The sequence below is a fragment of the Acomys russatus genome, chromosome 29, assembly GCF_903995435.1.
Source record: "Acomys russatus chromosome 29, mAcoRus1.1, whole genome shotgun sequence".
NCBI lineage: Eukaryota > Metazoa > Chordata > Mammalia > Rodentia > Muridae > Acomys > Acomys russatus.
This window is the reverse complement of record NC_067165.1, coordinates 42,576,335-42,593,971: the sequence shown is the minus strand read 5'-3', so window position 1 is coordinate 42,593,971 and position 17,637 is coordinate 42,576,335. Positions and strand designations below refer to the sequence as shown.

Here is a 17,637-nt window from a genome sequence, read left to right as displayed (position 1 = left end):
GGCGCCATACGAAAAGGCGAGAGAACCGGGTGGTGGCGGCGGCTGTGGTGGTGGTGGTGGTGGTGGTAGCAACAGCGGCACACGCCTTTAATCCCAGCACTCAGGAGGCAGAGGCAGGTGGATGTCTTTGAGTTTGAGGCCAGATTGGTCTACAGAGCAAGCTCTGGGTTATCCAAGGCTATGCAGAGAAACTCTGTCTTGAAAAAACAAAAGCAAAACAAAGAAAAGGAGAAGGGGAGGAGAGAATGAATAACTGAGGGTGCCCTGCACCAGAACCTTCCACAGTCTAGGCCTGTGGACAGAGTGAGAGAAGATGTGGGAGTCAGGCCGAGAGGGGCCTACCCTTCAGCTGAGGCCAGCGGAGGCCGTGCAGGGGAGACAGCTCAAGAAAGAACAGTCTCACCTTCAGACTCCCTTGCTGTGGAGTGGCGAGCCCAGGCAGGGTCAAGAGGATTTGACCGAGTTTCAAACCCAGGCTGAGGTGTGGAATTTGAGCTGGTGGGGAAGGAACCAGATCCAGTAGCCCTGGGCCGTCCTACTGGTTTTTAGTAGCCCTGGCGCCAGACAAAGGAGGGCTCTCAGTGCAGCCCAGGCAGGGGACCTCCAGGGACCCTCAGAGGGGATACCATGGGGACTACTACAGAGATGAGGGCGCATGATGATCTGGTGCGTGATGAGAGAGATTGAGGAAGCCCGTGTTTACCGATGACACCTGGGTGACACCCAGCAAACCTGCCAGGCGGAGGCTGATGCCCACCCTGCTCCTACAGGAAGATCCAGAAGGCAGCCCTGACCCACAGTCATTATCCTGCAGTGTGTCGTGGTGGTCCCACACCACACGCTGTTCCTGCTTAGGGACTCTCACGGAGCACACCTTCCTGTATACCACGCAGTCTGAGCCGGCAAGTCAGCTCTGTGCCTGAGAATGCTGGACCAAGGAGAGGCTGACTCCATCCGCACTGAGATGTCCGAGCTTGGACAGCCACACCAGACAGAGGCTGGGGTAGAGAGCCCAGGGCTGTTTAAGGGACGGGGCTGGAGCAGCTGAAAACGCTGCTCATCACTCTCCCTGGATGAGGCCGGACGCCCATCCTGCCACACGTGTCCACGCCTGACTTGGCATGAGTCTGATTGTGTGTCTTTCTGACATGGACTCCCAGATGGACTGCCTGGTGACCAGTGTTTCCTTCCCAAGGGCCCAGCCCTGCCACCTTCTCCTTTTGTAGAGATGTTTTTGTGAACTTAAAAAAAAAAATCGGGAAAAGGTCGATTCCCTCTGTCCAGCCCATTAATTCTGCATGCTCAGGCCAGAATTAACCTTGGCAAGCCTTGAGAGGAGAGAGTAATTCTAACCTTAAAAATCTGCTGATTAAAGCTGGTTTGAGGAATTCGACTCCTGCTTAATGTCTTGGCAGGGAGCCCAGCCTCGCATTAACATAGCCACAGTCTGGCCTGGCATTTCCCCCACCTTCTTCACAAACAAAGCCTCATGACCTGTTTTAAGTAAGAATTCCTTCCCAGGCTCCTGCCTGAGTGCAGCTGTTTGGCCAAGGTGTCACAGGTGTTTCGCAGATGCAGTTCCTGGGCCCACCTGCAGAGGACGTCAATCCCAGCCACCACTTTGGGCTCCCTCCTCCTCGTTTAGAATGGCCACTGACAGCCTAGACTGTGGCATTCCTTTGGCCACCTCTGCTCCCCTCTAGAGGCTAGTCATGGAGGAGAGGGAGGAAGAGGGTTGGCTCCCTGGAAATGCAGAGAACCCTCAGCCCCAGAGAGCACAACCGCACTTTTGACAGCAGCTCTCTGTCTCTCTAGTCATCCTTTGTCTAAATGTGCAGAACCCTCAGGGGATGTTGGCAGCGGGAATGGCAGCCCAGGAAGGGCCTATGGGAATCCATTGTCTCCATGAGAAAGCCCTGGACACGTAGTGCAGGCAGGACAAATAAAGAGTGGAAAGCTTCATATCCAGGGAGGGAGGGAAGGAGGAGTGGGGAGGGACTGTGTCTAGCTGTCATCAATACAAACCGCTGGCACAGTCAAGATCAGTTCCAACCACTTGACAAGGCTACAAGAAATGAGTCTGAGCAATACACTTTGATGAGAAAAAGGAAATTTCACTTCATTTATTTATTATTTATGTCTTGTAGCTTTGGAAGTATTTGTAATAGAAATGGCAAACCTATATTGAAATTGGCTTAGAGGAACCAACTCCTGTGGTGGGAGACAGCTGAATGAGACCACACACACACACACACACACACACACACACACACACACACACACACACACACACGGACAGCTCCTGCTGACCACAGGACAAGCAGGGCCAGGCAGCCTGGCACACCCACAAGGGGAGGTGACCCTATTGGGTCCAAAGGCCCATCTATGTGCCAGGACTGGTGCCTCCAGTGTCTATCTGGCTCCCCAGAGCAAGTGGGCCAGGGCTGGGGGTGACAGATCCTGGCAGACGATCCCTCAGAGAGTTGGAGAAGGTACACGTGAGGGTGCCTAAGTACCTGCACTTCAGCCTCAGAAGGAGGCAGAGTGGCAGGAGCAGACTGCAGGGGCAAGATGACCTCTGGACAGATGCGCACACCCATCATGGCCTCACCATCCCCGACCAGAGCTTCACAGCTGGCATTGGTGCCCGCCGCACATCCAAATTTACCTTATTATCAGTTTTTTAGCCATTACTCTATTTTATACCCATTAATTTATTAATCTTGGAAACCACCCCTCCCCGGCACAATAAAGCCAGAGCTCTGGGAATTTTATTTATATCTTTGAACATGATTTTTATGTCCTCTTATCTAAAACTTCATTTAATCTTTATTGCACTCTTCCTCATGTGGTGCTTAGGCTGGCAGAGCTTTGCTGGCTTTTCTGCACATGCGCAGTCTCCTGTGGGTGGGAGCCCAGGTGAGGGAGGGAGGTTCCGCTGGGGCTGGGACCAGGTTCATTGCTGTGCCCTTCTGTGCGAGCAACCCCGGGACAGGACAGTCTGCCCCACTGCTGCTTCCCCCAGCTCCCCACTCTGCCCTTCATTTCTCTTTGGGTTCCCACTCCCCCAAAAAGGGCCCTGCTAGAGAAGTGTTCTAGAACATTCTGTGGAGATTTCTGCACCTCACTGAGATGGCCATGGAGGGGCGCAGGGACTTTGAAGCCAAGGGGTAGGAAACAGCAGATGCCCTCTGCCTAGAGACTAGCAGCGCATGCTCGCTGCCAGGAGACCCTGGGGTCCACAGTGAGCCCCCACCCTCTGATGTTTCCCTCAGCTTCTCTGCTTGCTCCTACCCTGAGACCTGCCCATGTAGGGGCCTGTAGTATCTGCAGTTTGTGTGGATTCGGGCCAACAGGCTTTCCCTCAGAGTTGCGTGTCCCAAGAAGAGACAAGGCTCCCTGTCTTTTCTTTCTCATGTTTCCCATGATGGGCAGAGCTTTGAGACATGCTGCCCTCACACAGCCTTCTATCTCCATGGCCGACCTAAGCTTCACAACTGGGCTGGGCCACCCATCCCCATCTTCCCAGGTTTCCTATTATACCCAGTACAACGGTGCTCAATTCATTGGCCTAAAGACCAGATTAAGATCATGAAAAGACAGGACCGCCCTGAGGCCAAAAGAGAAGAAGCCACTATGTGCCACAGGAGGCATCCTTTGGAGCCCAGGAAGACGACATTTCAGCAGATGTTAAACTCCTGCTCAATAACCCCTTCCAAGTCCCCAAAGAAAGTCCAGTGTGCAGGGATTGCTCTGGGGAGAGATCCTTGGATTGCTGAGCCACCTGGCATCTGCTTTGGCTACTAGAGACTGTCAGGACGGAGGACTCAGTGGCCTTTCACTGACTGGTTCCAGTGCACAGTGTGGCAGAAACTCGGGACGTGTGAGGAGACACTGTTGTGGTGGTCTTAGGAGAGGAACACAGTAGGAGCCTTGGTCTGTGCTCCTCCCCCCCCCCACACACACATGCTCACATGCACACACACACACACACACACACACACACACACACACACACACACACACACACACCAGAGGCCAAGTCAGCCTGTAATCCACTTAGCTCAGACTCATTTTAAAGCAATTCACTATTTAACAACTTACTAGTCTCAGTGTACTTGCAAGTACATCCGAATCAGATTATTTGGGCTAGTCTTAAATTAATACAAACCAAATCCCTCAGCAAGGATAGTCCTAGGAGCCAACCCAGGGACTCCATCACCTTTGCATGTGACAAAGCCAGGTCCTGTGGAAGACCTGACTTCTTTCCTATGGCACCAGTGAGAAGCAACTGGGTGTGGCTGGCTGAATAAGAGGACACAAGGGCTTCAAGAGACAGGAAAGGCTCTGTCAGGTCCCTAAGGTGCCACACGACCTCAGACAGGCCATTGAGCCTGTCTAGGCATTGGACCCGTTCAAAGATGCCTCTCTGCAGTTACAGGACTATGTGTCATGCTCCACTTGGCCCACACAGGCTCAGCTTTCAGGGTACCTGTTTCCCTCCTTCTATGCCTTGGTATGCAGCTGCTATGGCTAGGGGGATCTAGAAGCTGCTGGAAAACTGCTCTTTGGTGGGGATATCTTTCCCCTAATATGTCAAATCTTCATCAGGAAAAGACTGTCCTTGACCCCACCTTGGAGCCTCTGTACCTTTGTGCCTGGCAGACATCGGCACCTGGCTTGTTCCTCAGCCTGCCCCTACAAGCTTCAAGAGAACCCATAGGCTCCTCCTGTCCCCTCATACACATCCCTGGAGTTAGGGTCACTACCCAGGGAGATCAAGTCCTTCCTTGGTGCTTTCACCCCAAGTGTAGAAACCAGAGAGACTCTCCTGCCTCTTGGGTCCCAGCTAGAGCCAGGGAGCTCTCACCCCCTGCCCGCCCCCCCCCCAGACTGTCCAGAAGAACTGTGGAAATGAGGCACAGACACTGGGGAGACACTTCTTGGACCCTCGGTCCTCAGAGCTGCCCACAGTCAACTGAGAGCCCTCGCCAGTGGAGTGAGGTAGAATCATAGTGACCTCGGGTGTTTGTTTCACCCACAAGGTTATCTGTTGACACATTGGCCTGGTTCCGCCCCCGCCTGCCCCCCCCCCCTGAGACAGGGTTTCTCTGTATAGCCTTGGCTGTCCTAGACTCACTCTGTAGACCAGGCTGGCCTGGAACTCACAGTGATCCGCCTGCCTCTGCCTCCCGAGGGCTGGGATTAAAGGCGTGTGCCACCACGCCCAGCCGGCCCTGGATCTTAATGAGGGGTTTTCATGGGACAGTCTGAAACGCAGACTCTGCCTCGGAGAAGAGACCCAGGAAGGACCCTAGCATCCCTGCCTGTCCAGAGCCCGCTGGTTAGGAGGCCACTGCTGCCTGTCCAGCCCGGTCTCTTCCATCTGTCACCTCCCAGGACACCTCCTCTTCACCCTTCTTGTCTCAACACAGACATCTCTTCCTCTCAGGTGACTCTGCTGACACTGAGAACTTGGCGATTAGCCCCAGGCTCTCTCATGTATTGGAGTGCACTCCCTGCCAGGAACTTAGGGGATATGGCAGGATGGGGTTGTGGAGAGGACAGCAGTACAATCTCCCTGAGGTCACCTTTCCTTTCCTTGTACATCTGAGCCCAGGCCTGCTTGTCCAGGGTGCCCTCCTGGGAGGGTGTGGATAGCCCTCACCTGGGCACGCACCTCCCCTTACTTCCTCTATATTAAGCTGCTATCCCCCAGAGGGGTTCTCCCTTCCCTCCTGTCATCTCTTCCCTCCCATCACCTCTGCACTGAGGTACATTTTAAACCCATTTGTCTTGGTCATGTATACATCAGATACAAGTGAGAGAATTAAACCAGTTACACAGAGAATCCAAGTGCCTTTGTGGAGACAGTTCCCTGCCCCAGCCGGTGCACACAGGAGAGAGGGAAACCAAGCAGAGCTCCTCCTCACCATGCCCCTGAGGAATGCCCCTGAGGAGCGGAGCGGAGCGTGGAGGCCACTGCAGCAGCTACAGACAGATCTCAGCCCTGGCAGGCGGCCTGGCTGCTGTGATCTCGGCAGGGATGTTCACAGAGGTGCCTTCCCCTTGCAAGAGGATTACAGATGAGATTTGCTGGCACAGGCCCTGGTCTGAGGACACAGCAGGTATTATCCCTGCTTTAGAGATTGGCTTTAAGGAGCAAGTCCTCCTGGGACAGGGTCCAGAAGATTCTGGGAACCGTCACTGATTGAGTCCTGCCGGCCTTGGCAGAATGATGGCCTTCAGACATTTCAGTTCCCCGCGTCCTCACTCCCAAAGCCCCCATATCTTGGTGCTTAGAATTCTACCCTCCAAGGTCTTGGCCTATTAACGACTTTTCCTATTGCTGTGACAAGATATCCAACAAACGCAGCTTAAGGAGGAAGAGCCGAGTCGCAGTGTCAGGGGGTGCAGTCTGCCATGATGGGGAGCTTAGAGCCACTGGTGAAGTTGCATCCACAGGAGGCAGAGACCATTGAATTCTGGTGCTCAGCTGGCTGGCTTTCTCTTTCCTCTCAGTCTGGGTCTCAGCCCTTGGGATGGCTCCACCCCCATTCAAGGTGGGTCCTCCCGCCCAAATTAACCCTCTAGAAACTCCCTTACATTCATGCCTAGAGGTTGGTTTCCAGGGTGAATCTAAACCCCGCCCTCACATTCAAGGCTAACCACAACACTGCGTGTCACTATTGTGACCGAAGAGCTGAAACGCGTACTTTGCTTCATGTAAAGGATTCGCATAGCCGTCATGTTGAATAGTGTCTCTCTGTGGAGACACCCGAATGCTTCAGGGTGTGGGCCAGCTCTTCTGGGGCAGGTGCAGGAAGCTCCAGGAAGCCTTCCTGCTGGCTTGGGAAGGACAGATGTTTCAACTCCTCCCTGTGCCCTCACTCCTAATGCTGGGACGTCTTTAAATGGAGTGTGCTGTGTACCACACCCTAGGATAACAGGTGGCTGACGCTTTCCAGGAAAGGAAAGTCAGTAGCAAACTGTTGCTTGGGGGATGCGGGGCTCCCTGTCTGCTGCCTCCCTGTGAGAGGTGGGTCTCAGAAAACAGTGCGAGGGGTGTTTCTTCTACGGAGGTGAAGGATCCTTCCAAGGGGGAAGAGCCACATGTGCCCAGAATCAGGGAAGAAACAACCCACCTGCAACTCAGACACGTGCCCCGCCCCTCACATTAGTCACGTGTTCATTCTGTGGTTTCTGTGTGCCCGTGCTGTTGTGGCCCCTTCCTGGCCTTGCTTAGATAGACAGTCATGGTACATGAGAGTTGAAGGGATCACAGAGTACCTGCTGTATTTAGGGAACTTTTTGAAGGACTATGTAATGCCTGTGTTGCCCTATCTGATGGGTCGGGGCTTAGTAAGGTCTGGCTGACAGGCCACATCTGGATCAGGTCTTGTCTTCAAATAGCCTAAGAGCCAACTGTGCCTTTTACTTTTTGTCAACCTTTTTTTTTTTAATTGAAAGAAACAATAACATTTATGACATGTGAAAATCACATAAAACTCACATTTCAATATCTCATTAGGAGAAGCCATATCCATTCGTAGACCTGTCCCCTAAGGCTGCTTTGGCCCGGCAGGGAAGAACTGAGTAGAAATACTAGTTAGTGGTCATACTTCCAAAGCTAAAAAATAGCTAAGAACACTTACTATCCAGACCTGGTCCTGCCCAGGAAGTTTGCCAGCCCCTGTGAGAAGCGAAAGGGCAGAACGTGAACCCACAGCAAGAAGGTGTGTGTCGTCCCCTCTGGGAAGTTCCCATGCTTCTTATGGTCCTCACAGAGAACACAGACTCCTCTGTCCAGGGACTCTGATAGGTGGCTGGGGGTAGACATGCTTCCTGCAGAAGCTGAGCTGTGGGATCTACAGTGGTAAAAGGAAGGCAGCTTGCCTCAGAGCCACCCTCAGTGAGAGCAGGCCTGCACCAGGGATGCCCAGGCCAGCTGGGCACTGTGAGTCAGTGCTCTCTGGGAGAGAGAGCAGGGCTGTTAGTGGAGCCTATGGGGCCAACTGCTTCTCTGGTTCCCTGTGCCTCAACGGGGGCTCGGCCCCGACTGCCTGGTTAGGGAACCTGGGAGGAAGCCAAGAGGAAGAACTGGAGGTGTGTGTGGGCCTGCGAGATGAAAAGAAACAGTGAGACGTTTGTGAGAGAAAGACAGACAGACAGACACAGAGAAACAGAGACAGAGACACAGACAGACAGAGACAGATGGACAGACAGAAACAAACAGAATGGCAGAGAGAAAGTTGGAGGAAGGCTCCCCACAGTTTCTTCCTTACCTCACCATCCTAACCAATAGTATGAGCTCTGCCTTTGGCACATCAAGGCAACAGGGAACCCTGCTGGAGTCTGCACCGCCAACGCACCTGTTGCTCTAGGTGACTGACGCATTTACTTTGGAGCAGCTGGCCTTTGCTGCTGGTGTCTCTGTTACTCCATCTTTCATTAAAAAATACAAACTGTTGTGTCACTTAAGAGGAGGCTCTGATGCCCAGGTATGTTAGAGAGAAGCTGCTGGCCCCTGGCCCACAAATGTGGCTCTTCTGAGGGCTACTTCTGCTGAAGGGTGGCTTTCCTGGGGGCATCTGTTTCTGTCTCTCTCTGTGTCTGTTTCTGTCTCTCGGTCTCTGTGTCTGTCTGTCTGTCTGTCTGTCTCTGTCTCTGTCTCTGTCTCTGTCTCTGTCTCTGTCTCTCTCTCTCTCTCTCTCTCTCTCTCTCTCTCTCTCTGTCTTTCTGTCTCTCTCTCTCTTTCTCTCTCTCTGTCTCTGTCTGTCTGTCTCTCTCTCTGTCTCTCTCTGTCTCTGTGTGTGTGTGTGTCTGTCTGTCTCTATCTCTCTTTGTGTGTCTCCACCCCCAACACACATATTTGTTTTGCAATTAGCATACAAAGCAGCAGGTTTCCTTGGGTATTTTCATACATACTTAGTCTTGGTTGCTCCCTACCCCACCTTCTCCTCTCCCTGATCCCCAGCCCCTGTCCCTAATTTCACTGCTCTAGCCCAGGATCTCCCCTTTCATTTCTGTGTCCCACGTGCTCTGTGATAAAGCTCCTCTTCAAGGCCTCTTTATTCTCCTCTCCAGTTTCCCGGCCTCTGCTCACACTTGGTCCCATATAAATACACATACAAAAATTCAACAATGGGATCCTAATGTGAGAGAACTGCAGTGCATGTCTTTCTAAGTCTGGGTTTATGCACACAGAAGCGTGAGGCCACAACACTCTCACTCAACCACATGGATGTGCACACATAGTCACACATTCGCACACGCACACACACACACAGAGTCACCCACCCATACATGCTCACACATTCACACATATACACACACTTGCCCACACATACAACCACATGCACATTCACACGCACACACTCACACACACACTCCTCCACATGGACATACACACATGCGTGTGTACAGACCTGGATAGAGAGCTCTTTCCAACTATGTCCCAGCCCCCCTAGATGTAAAGTTCCTCCTGGGAAGGCCCGGGGAAAGCCCTGCAGCCTGATGAAATCACAGCACAAATCACTACAGGCGAAGCTGATTGCTTTTGGTTGAGTGGGTGAAGGGATGGATTGATATATTGCCTTCTGAAATGTTCTGCAATTAATTCCCCAATCAGCGTGGCGATGCCTGGAGATCAGTGAAAAGACTGGGAAAGCCAGATGAGGACAGGTTATGGCGAGCGAATGGGCCAAGATGGTGAAGGGGACAAGGGGGCACACAGTGGGGCAGCAGAGCTCACGTGTGCTTGCTGTGTCCTCCCATCAAGGATCCTGAGTGTTCCTCCTATCCTGAACACTGTCTCCACCACACTGGTCACACACCTCTCACCCCACACACACTTGCCTGAGCAGGATGCCCATGGGCTCCTCAGGGTCCCCGAAAGGAAGCTAGAATCAACCCTCTAGGCATTTGGCATTTTGCTGCCGTCCCAGGGGATGGGGCAACCCTGTACCCACCTGCCCCTAGAACCTGCATGTCTTCCTTACTCTTGCAAAGGCATCCATTCCTTCCTGCTGACGCCATTGTCTCAGCCTACCCCCTGCCTTTTCCAGACCTGTCCTGGGACCCTTGCTGCTTTTTGCTCCTGTCCTATGGCTGCACTGCTGCCACAGTGAGGTTCCCAGATACAGATGTGACCATCACATTCCTTAACTTGTCACTGCTCCTAGGTAAGGAGCAGCACCCCCTCCTGGCTGTCACCTTTGGTGATCTTCACATATTAACCAATTCAGTGCAACACTCCACATTCCACCCATCGGCTCTTCATAGTTCCTCAAGCCCTGTCCCGCCACATCCTCAAGCCTGGATCCTCCCGCTGTTGATGCTGCCTTACCCATCTCTTGCCTCAGCCAGCCCAGCCCCCTCAGATGTCTCTGCTGAGAGCCTGTGGCACGTCTGCACATCTACAGGGCTCAGAGGTGGACGTAAGCATCCTGTTGTTGTATCAGCCCTCAGCCCTCATGGCCACACTGAGAGAAATCATTACAGGGATGCCATTTCCCAGCGAGCCTGCGGGCTCATGAGCGGTGGATATCCCAGTCACGTCTCCTCCCCACGCAGCATCGTGTCCCTGCCAGACCCTCCTGAGTGACTCTGATGCTAGGACCACATTCCTACGCACACGTTCCTGTCCCTTTCCATGAGAGGACAGGAATCCATCGCTCAAACACAAGTGCGGCTCTCTTAAAATCAAAGCTGAACAGACCCCTTGAACATTAACACATCAGGCCATTCCAGAATCTCAACTTGTGTGTGTGTGTGTGTGTGCGCGCACGCTAAGTCCTCATCTTGCTGAATAACACAAATGAAAATGCAGTATTTACTCCCCCCATTATTGCCCATACCAGGTGTTAGGAACTCTATGTCCTGGATAGGAAAGGGGTTGTTCAGTGTCACCCAGAAGCCTTACAAAGATTCCTGTCTCAATGGCCCTGGTCAGAGAGACAGACAGTAAGACAGTCGTGGTGGTAACACACAGGCCGACAGAGTCCCATGCTATGGGGCTCCTCCTCCTCAATGCCCACATTGTTAGTGTGCGTGCATGGCTGTGCTTCCACACAGTTTAAGTGTGTGAGCCCTGATAGACGTGCATCCGTTTTTCTTTTGAGCTTCATTTTGCTTATCTGGTGATTCTAGGCAGTTCTGGGTAGACAGGTTGTTGGCAGTAGAGGCTGGGATGACTGGAGAGAGTGTGCCCCTGATCACTTCTTTTCAACTTTCATAGGCTGGGTAGATCAGGTGTTTGGCAAATGTACACCCTAAATGTGGGCTTCAAGAAGGTAAAGGGCTACGGGTAGGAAGGCCCTGGAAAGGGATGTGATGCCAAAAGTCAGCCTTGTCCATTTCAGCTCCGGAGAGAAGTAAACAGTGAGAAGAAGCCAACAGGAGCCTTTTATTTCAAAAGGGCGGGCACACTTTTGTCAACTATCCACATCTCCCTCCACTTGGCTCATGACATGAGCTAAACAAAGAAACTGCCCATGAGAAACAAGGATCGCATGAGCGAATGAGATCACAGAAAGCCACAGGCAGCTGCTTGCTTCGTTACTAACCCAACACTACCAGAAAAAAAAATTGTCCAAACAAGAGTCAACCTGGCAAGAAATAGGTGATTAAAAAAATCCCAATCTCAAAACTAAAACATAGCATCTTGCAAACCAGGAAAGTCAGGGAAGAATATACTGCCTTCTTAATAATAAATACATTTTGTGGGCAAGAACTGCAAGGGAATAGCTTAAATTAATTTCCGCTTTGTTTGTTTGGTTTGTACAGGGCTTAAATCCCAGCTGACAGCGATCTGTAAAAGTTCTAACATATTGGAAATCTGATTTTCTTGCAGCCTGAATCCCAGAGTCCAAAATGATTTCTCTTTCAACTCTGCTAATCAGACAGGCTGGGCTCAAATGGACTCTGAGTCAAGCCAAATTATACTTGGTCTTTCTTGGGGTAGGAGGAATAAAAAAATATGTGACAGAGCTCCAAGGGGGAAGCTGCTGGCCATTCCTCCCCCGGAGTGCTGCTGTGGGGGATATGGGGATGGTCCCTCCGTGTCCTGGGAGCTCTTCTTTCTCTCTCCACTCCACTCTTTCTGGACCATGCCTTGACAAGCCAAAGAAACTGTGAGAATGGCAAAAAAAAAAAAAAAAAAAAAAAAAAAAAAAAAAAAAAGGGTTGACTAGTTTGGGATTGGAGGTCAAAAGCGAAGGCTTTGGCACAGACTCTGAGGTGGAACCTATTGCTAAGCGCCCTGAGACAGCCTTTGCCAAACTGGTGAGCTGTCTGTGGCCGGACGTCTTTGTCTCTCCTGCAGATTTACAGAGGGTCCTTTCCCTTCTCACCAGCAGCCTCACCCTTTGAGAGCCAAGCTCTGTGTACATATCAACTAGCCACCCCCAAATTCAGAAACAGGGGCTGCAAAGCAGCCCACCCACCAATCAGCTCCACCTGGGTGGCCCAAGTGGTAGGCACCTGAGAACTGACCTCCCTCCCAGCTCAGCCCTGAACCTGAGTGACCCCCATCCCCCACTCTGCAGCCAAATCTGTCAGCAGTAAATACAAGAAGCAAACAAACAAACACAAGGTAAAAGTAGGACATGGAGCAAGTGGTCCCCCCACCTCTATAGATGCACCCTGCTAAAGGATCTCAGCCTAGGGTGTAACAATCAACAGCATAATTTCAGTCCTTGGGTTCTGCCTGGCAGTTCTGAGTTCTCCAGTGCCTCGACTCCTCCACGGGGTACACTGCCAACTGCCTACATCCCCACTGGCGTGTCCCACAATCCATCTTAGACCCTATATCCCTGGAGTCCACCCTGTACCTCAGTCTCCCCAGGTCTGCCAACTGTGGCGTGGCCCTTCTTGCTCCTCTCTGTTGCACTGTCTTCCTTCCTTCCCTCTTTCCAACTGAACTCTCGTTTTTCCTCTCTCCCTAGTGCTTGTACGGCTGCTATGTTCATTCCTCCATCATCCCCACTTTCCACCGGAGGTGCTACTGGCTCCTTCAGGTAGGTGGCTGGGACTGGATTCTTCTTGCGTCTCCAGTGCTTGGGAAGGGTCCGTGGAGGGTGCTGAGGGGGCATGGGGCTCCCGTGCGTGACAGCAAGTTCAGGTTGAGAGCCCTGGTGCGCTTTCCTAGTTTTCGGTGGCGTGTGCCAAAGCTGGTTTGCTGATGGGTCTGGTTGTGAGGTTCCAGAAAGGAGGGGGGAGCTGGTGGCTGGGGTACACCTTGCTTCTCCAGAGGGAAGAGAGTAGAATCCCTGGCTTTCTTTTGATGAAGATAAAAAACAAAGGCTGAGTGTCCTGCCCCTCACTATAAAGTCCCCGCCCCGCCGGCTACCAGCCATGCTTTGATTTGATCTCTTGGGATGGTCAGAAGGTACATGTGGGAAACACGCTTCCAGGGATGTTCTAGGTACTGTGGGATTGACTGGGGTGCCTGCTGCGGAGAAGTAGATCTTCCCAGCTTGGGGAAGAGTTCTGTGATTGATTTGTGATGCCTGCCTTAAAGAAGACAGTGGTGTGGGAGCACCTGCCATGCTCCTGGAAGGTAGCATGTGTCCGTGGGGCTGGTTAGATAGCCTCTGTCTCTGATTATGGTCTGTGGTGTAGCCAGGAAGCCTCTGTCCATGGTGCTGGCTAAACAGCCTCTGTGGTTCTGGATAAACAGCTTGTGTCTGCGGTGTACGGTGGCAGCCTCTGTCCATGGTGCTGGAGAGGCAGCTTCTGTCCGTGGTACTAGCGCAGTGGATCTAAATAGAGGCTGTGTAGCCTTTTTACTAGAAGTTGGGGAGAGGGTGTGGTTGTGATGGATGACGAGGTTCTGTCCAGTGGTCTGGGTCTCTTTCCAAGCTATCTGCTATGCAAATTCTCTTTGTAGGACCCAGCACAGTGGGCCTGTCACCAATCGCCTTCTTCACAATGTTGCCTGCCTACCTCTGCCCAGGAATTTCTGTCTGGGCTTCTCATTGCTGTGGCCCCACTCTCTGTGTTTACTTCTGTTCAAACTGGGCAGCATGTGAGGGTTGTTTGCCTGAGGGACCTGAGGGGCCTGGTTGGGAGGAAACTGGCAGAGGAAAGCAAGCTTCAAGCCTCATGCCAAGCGTGCAGAAAGAAAGGAGCCTCAAAGACCAACAGGTACAGAGAGGCCACTTCTTCTGGGGAAGATAGTCTAGGTGGTGTCCAGGACTTGGAGCTATCTGGATAGGGAGGCCAAGGCCTTTGTCAGGGCCCTACTACCCTGGTCTCCCAGCTGTAGCCAGCAGCCTTTCTGTTCTCCCTCAGTCCCTGGAAATAATTGCCTGTGGCTCAGCACATTCATTAGAGAGTGACCAATCAAAATATTGCTGATCTACAGAGTTGATGCTTCCCTCACACCAGGATCCATTGTCAGTTGTCCTGTCTCTGTGTCCCTTGGAGGCTGATGTAGAAGTGTCTGTTTTTCCAATTTCTCAGAGCTGTGTCTTTTTTCAAGGTGTTTTACATGGCCATGGAGTGCTACTTTGGTTAATAGAAATTGCCCTAAAGATACTAAGCTATCGAGTGAGAGTTTTATCACTTGCAAAGTGGCAGCAGAGTGTGGGGGCCTCTACTCTGAGAGTAGCAGTCTGGCCTGGCTAGATCATGATTGTGGGTCCCTGGATCAGATGCTGAGCTCCAGAAATGCCATGTATTCCAAGAATCCTGCGGCGTTTGGAAATGTCTTCCTAGGTTTCCAAGCTCCTGCCCCTGGCTGCTGTGACACTGTGTGTGTGTGTGTGTGTGTGTGTGTGTGTGTGTGTGTGTTTACACTCCTCATTAGAATGCATCATTACCCCATCCTCTGTGCCACACCAGGCCAGGACTCCTGACAGATTAGTCCCCCACTTGCTGGCTTCCTGCTGGCAGTGTATACCTCTTCCTTAAGGATGGCCTCCTCCTCTTCCTCCTCCTCCTCGTCCTCCTCCTCCTCCTCCCTCCACATCTGCCTCCACTGCCTCCTCTCGGTCCATCACACTCTTGTGGCTTTTTAATCCTACTAAACTTCCTCTGCTGGAAGCAGACACCTTTGGACAGCATGAAAGCTGAGCTCCCTTCTCCATTGGTGCATTCTGGTGGCTTCCAGATGCCCCTGCAGCAAGAGGGAAAGTCCTGCCCTCTGCCCACTCACCCTCACTGCTTCTGCAGCCTGGCCTCTAGCCACTGGAAACACACCTGGGGTGATTCGTGTGCTTGTGTCTAGCTTGTCACACTCCAGCTGACAGGGAGCTGGATTCCCCTACCCTCCGCCAAAGGCCAGTGTGGCAGGATCAGCATGGCCAGCATGGCCGCTCTAGAGCTTCTTCATTTTGTCATCCCATGCCAGGGAGAATTGTCACCCCGACCCCTCACCTCTGGGCTCTCAAACACAACTTTTGCTCCTACTGTGCGATCAGGTAAGAGCACAGGGCTGTACCCAGATCAAGCCGCCAGTGGAATCCCTGGGGTGGGGTGCCCAGGCTGAGGTTCCCCACCCCTGGTCAGGCTGGATGACAAGAAATTAGGAAGCTTAAGCCAAGGCAATTAGTGCAAGACGTGCCCTGCCCACTCTGAGCTGGGAGCTCCAACGGCAGCTGGTGCTGCTCAGGGTAAGTCGTTCTAAAATGCTACAACACCAGGACAGCGACATTGTGCTCAGACATAATTTCTCCAGTGTTAAAGAAGACGCTGTGAGACACTAGCACAGATGTAATTTGGTCCAGGTTTTTTCCAACACAAAGTTCCATGGGAAAGGGTTGGTGGGGGTAGCTCCCCAAGAGAGGAGCTCCCCACCTGTATTCCAGCTCAGAGCCTTGACTACAGCAGGGAAGAGCCAACACATCCTATAGGTCACAGTTAACTGAACAAATGCCCCCCAGAGGGCATCACTGAGCAAGCCTGAAGGCCAGTGGCCAAGAGCATGGGGTCAGCGCCGAGACTCAGAAGGTGAAACTGAGTCATATGGAGTTAGAATTTTTGACCCACCTGGGTTTCTTTGGGGGGAGGGCGGCTGCTGCTTTCTGTCTGTTTGTATGTGTCATATTCCCCCTTCTTTGTTGCTAGTGAAAGTTCTGCTATAGTCAAACCCAAGACAAAAATACATGAATTTGGGCACCAAAACCTAGTCAGACCCAAGACACAAGCGCATGAACCCTAGAAATTGGACACAGAAACCTCGCTAGCTCACGAGTACATAAAGTCACTACCATGACTAACAGATGTCAACACTATGCAAGACACTGGGCATCTTGGAGGCGCTTCAGGGCGGGGCCACTTATGCCCAAGACAGCATCCCAGGCTGCAAGCCACTATGGATCCAGATATGCTGAACCCCACCCACCTCTCCAGCCATCCAGACCCTGAGATCCCAGATAACCTAGAGAAGACCACCTCTGTGGGTACCACACGCACTGCCCTGGCGCTCACACCCTCAGCTTATGTGTCACAGCCGTCAGGGCCCCCAGCTCCAGTGAGCTCGATTACTCGTGTTTTCTAAGTGAGTCATTTAGTGAGTCCACAGGGAACAAGGGAAAGGCCTAGAGTCACATGCAAGTTGGGTATGGGCAGAGCAGTGATCATCCTGCCTCTGCTTTGACTGCCTGACATGGCTGTGACCGCAGCTCCCAGGACTGAGCCTTGCTAGGGCAAGAGACAGTGCCAAGGAATGAAACAGATTCAAACAGAAAGGGTCTCCCCATGAGGGCCCTCGGGCCTCTGGCTCCTTGGCCTCCATGATCCGTGTCTTTGAGCACAGCTCTCCCTGAGAATGCGCCCCATTCCTGGCTGTGCTTCCCAGCAGACTGCTGGCTTCTTTGCAAACCGTTTCTGCTTCTAATGAGTGTTTTTCTCTTTGCCATTGTTCGCTAAAATGCTTAATGAATGTTTTCTGCACATAAGGCGGGGGGGGGGGTGTGCCTCCACATAGCTGCTAGACTGTTCATTCCAGCCCTGGGGCAGAGGCCGTGGGGATCCTTCCTGGCTCAGCACAGCCCTGCAATACACAAAGGCTTGTGGGAAGATGGACCCTAGGCATCAAAGAGCATAGCACAGGGTATATGGCTCCCAGTTCAAGAAGAGCTGGCATCTCAACTCCAAGGTCTAGGACCCACACCTAGGGAAGTGCACTGTATTCTGAGTCCCAGGAGTTGGGTCCCGTTATTACCTGGTCACTCTAAGGACCAGCAGCTGTACCCCCAAAGCTGGCAGGCAGTCAACTTGTTTCTTTTCACTCCTTGCTCCTTGTCACCAGGGAGAGGCGCTTCAATCACTCAGCCACCAGGGGCAGAATGATGCAAGATGCCAAGGTTTCCTATGGTCACCCTCTCTGCCTCGTTGTGAGGTGCCATCATCACAGGCTTCCTTTCCACCCACTAGGCTCTGCTAACACTAGAAATAGCAAGTACAGGTGGGGAGTGATGGGGTATTGTTTTGGTAAAGTGCCTGGCGTAGCCATCTTATAAGGAAAAAAGGTTTATCCTGGTTCATGGTTTCAGAGGTGCCTGTGCCTAGTTACTAGGGTGTGAGGTAGACATGATGTCATGGCTTAGAATGAAACTGCCCACCTCATAGAAGTTGGGAGAAAAAGATGGGGGGGCCAAGGTCCCAATATATATGTTCCCGGTGACCTTC

At 52.3% G+C, this 17,637-nt stretch overlaps 1 protein-coding gene across 11 annotated transcripts in view; it reads left to right on the top strand.

Annotated features, from left to right (window-relative positions):
* Positions 1-17,637, top strand: part of Camta1 (calmodulin binding transcription activator 1) — an 850,861-nt gene that overhangs the window by 582,688 nt on the left and 250,536 nt on the right. For 9 of the 11 annotated variants that reach the window (XM_051171599.1, XM_051171601.1, XM_051171607.1 and 6 more), the window contains one exon: positions 12,948-13,019. The exons of the other annotated variants lie outside the window; for them this stretch is intronic. In XM_051171599.1, the coding sequence (XP_051027556.1) occupies positions 12,948-13,019 (72 nt within the window). The remainder of the gene's footprint in view (positions 1-12,947; positions 13,020-17,637) is intronic. 11 annotated transcript variants of the gene reach the window in all.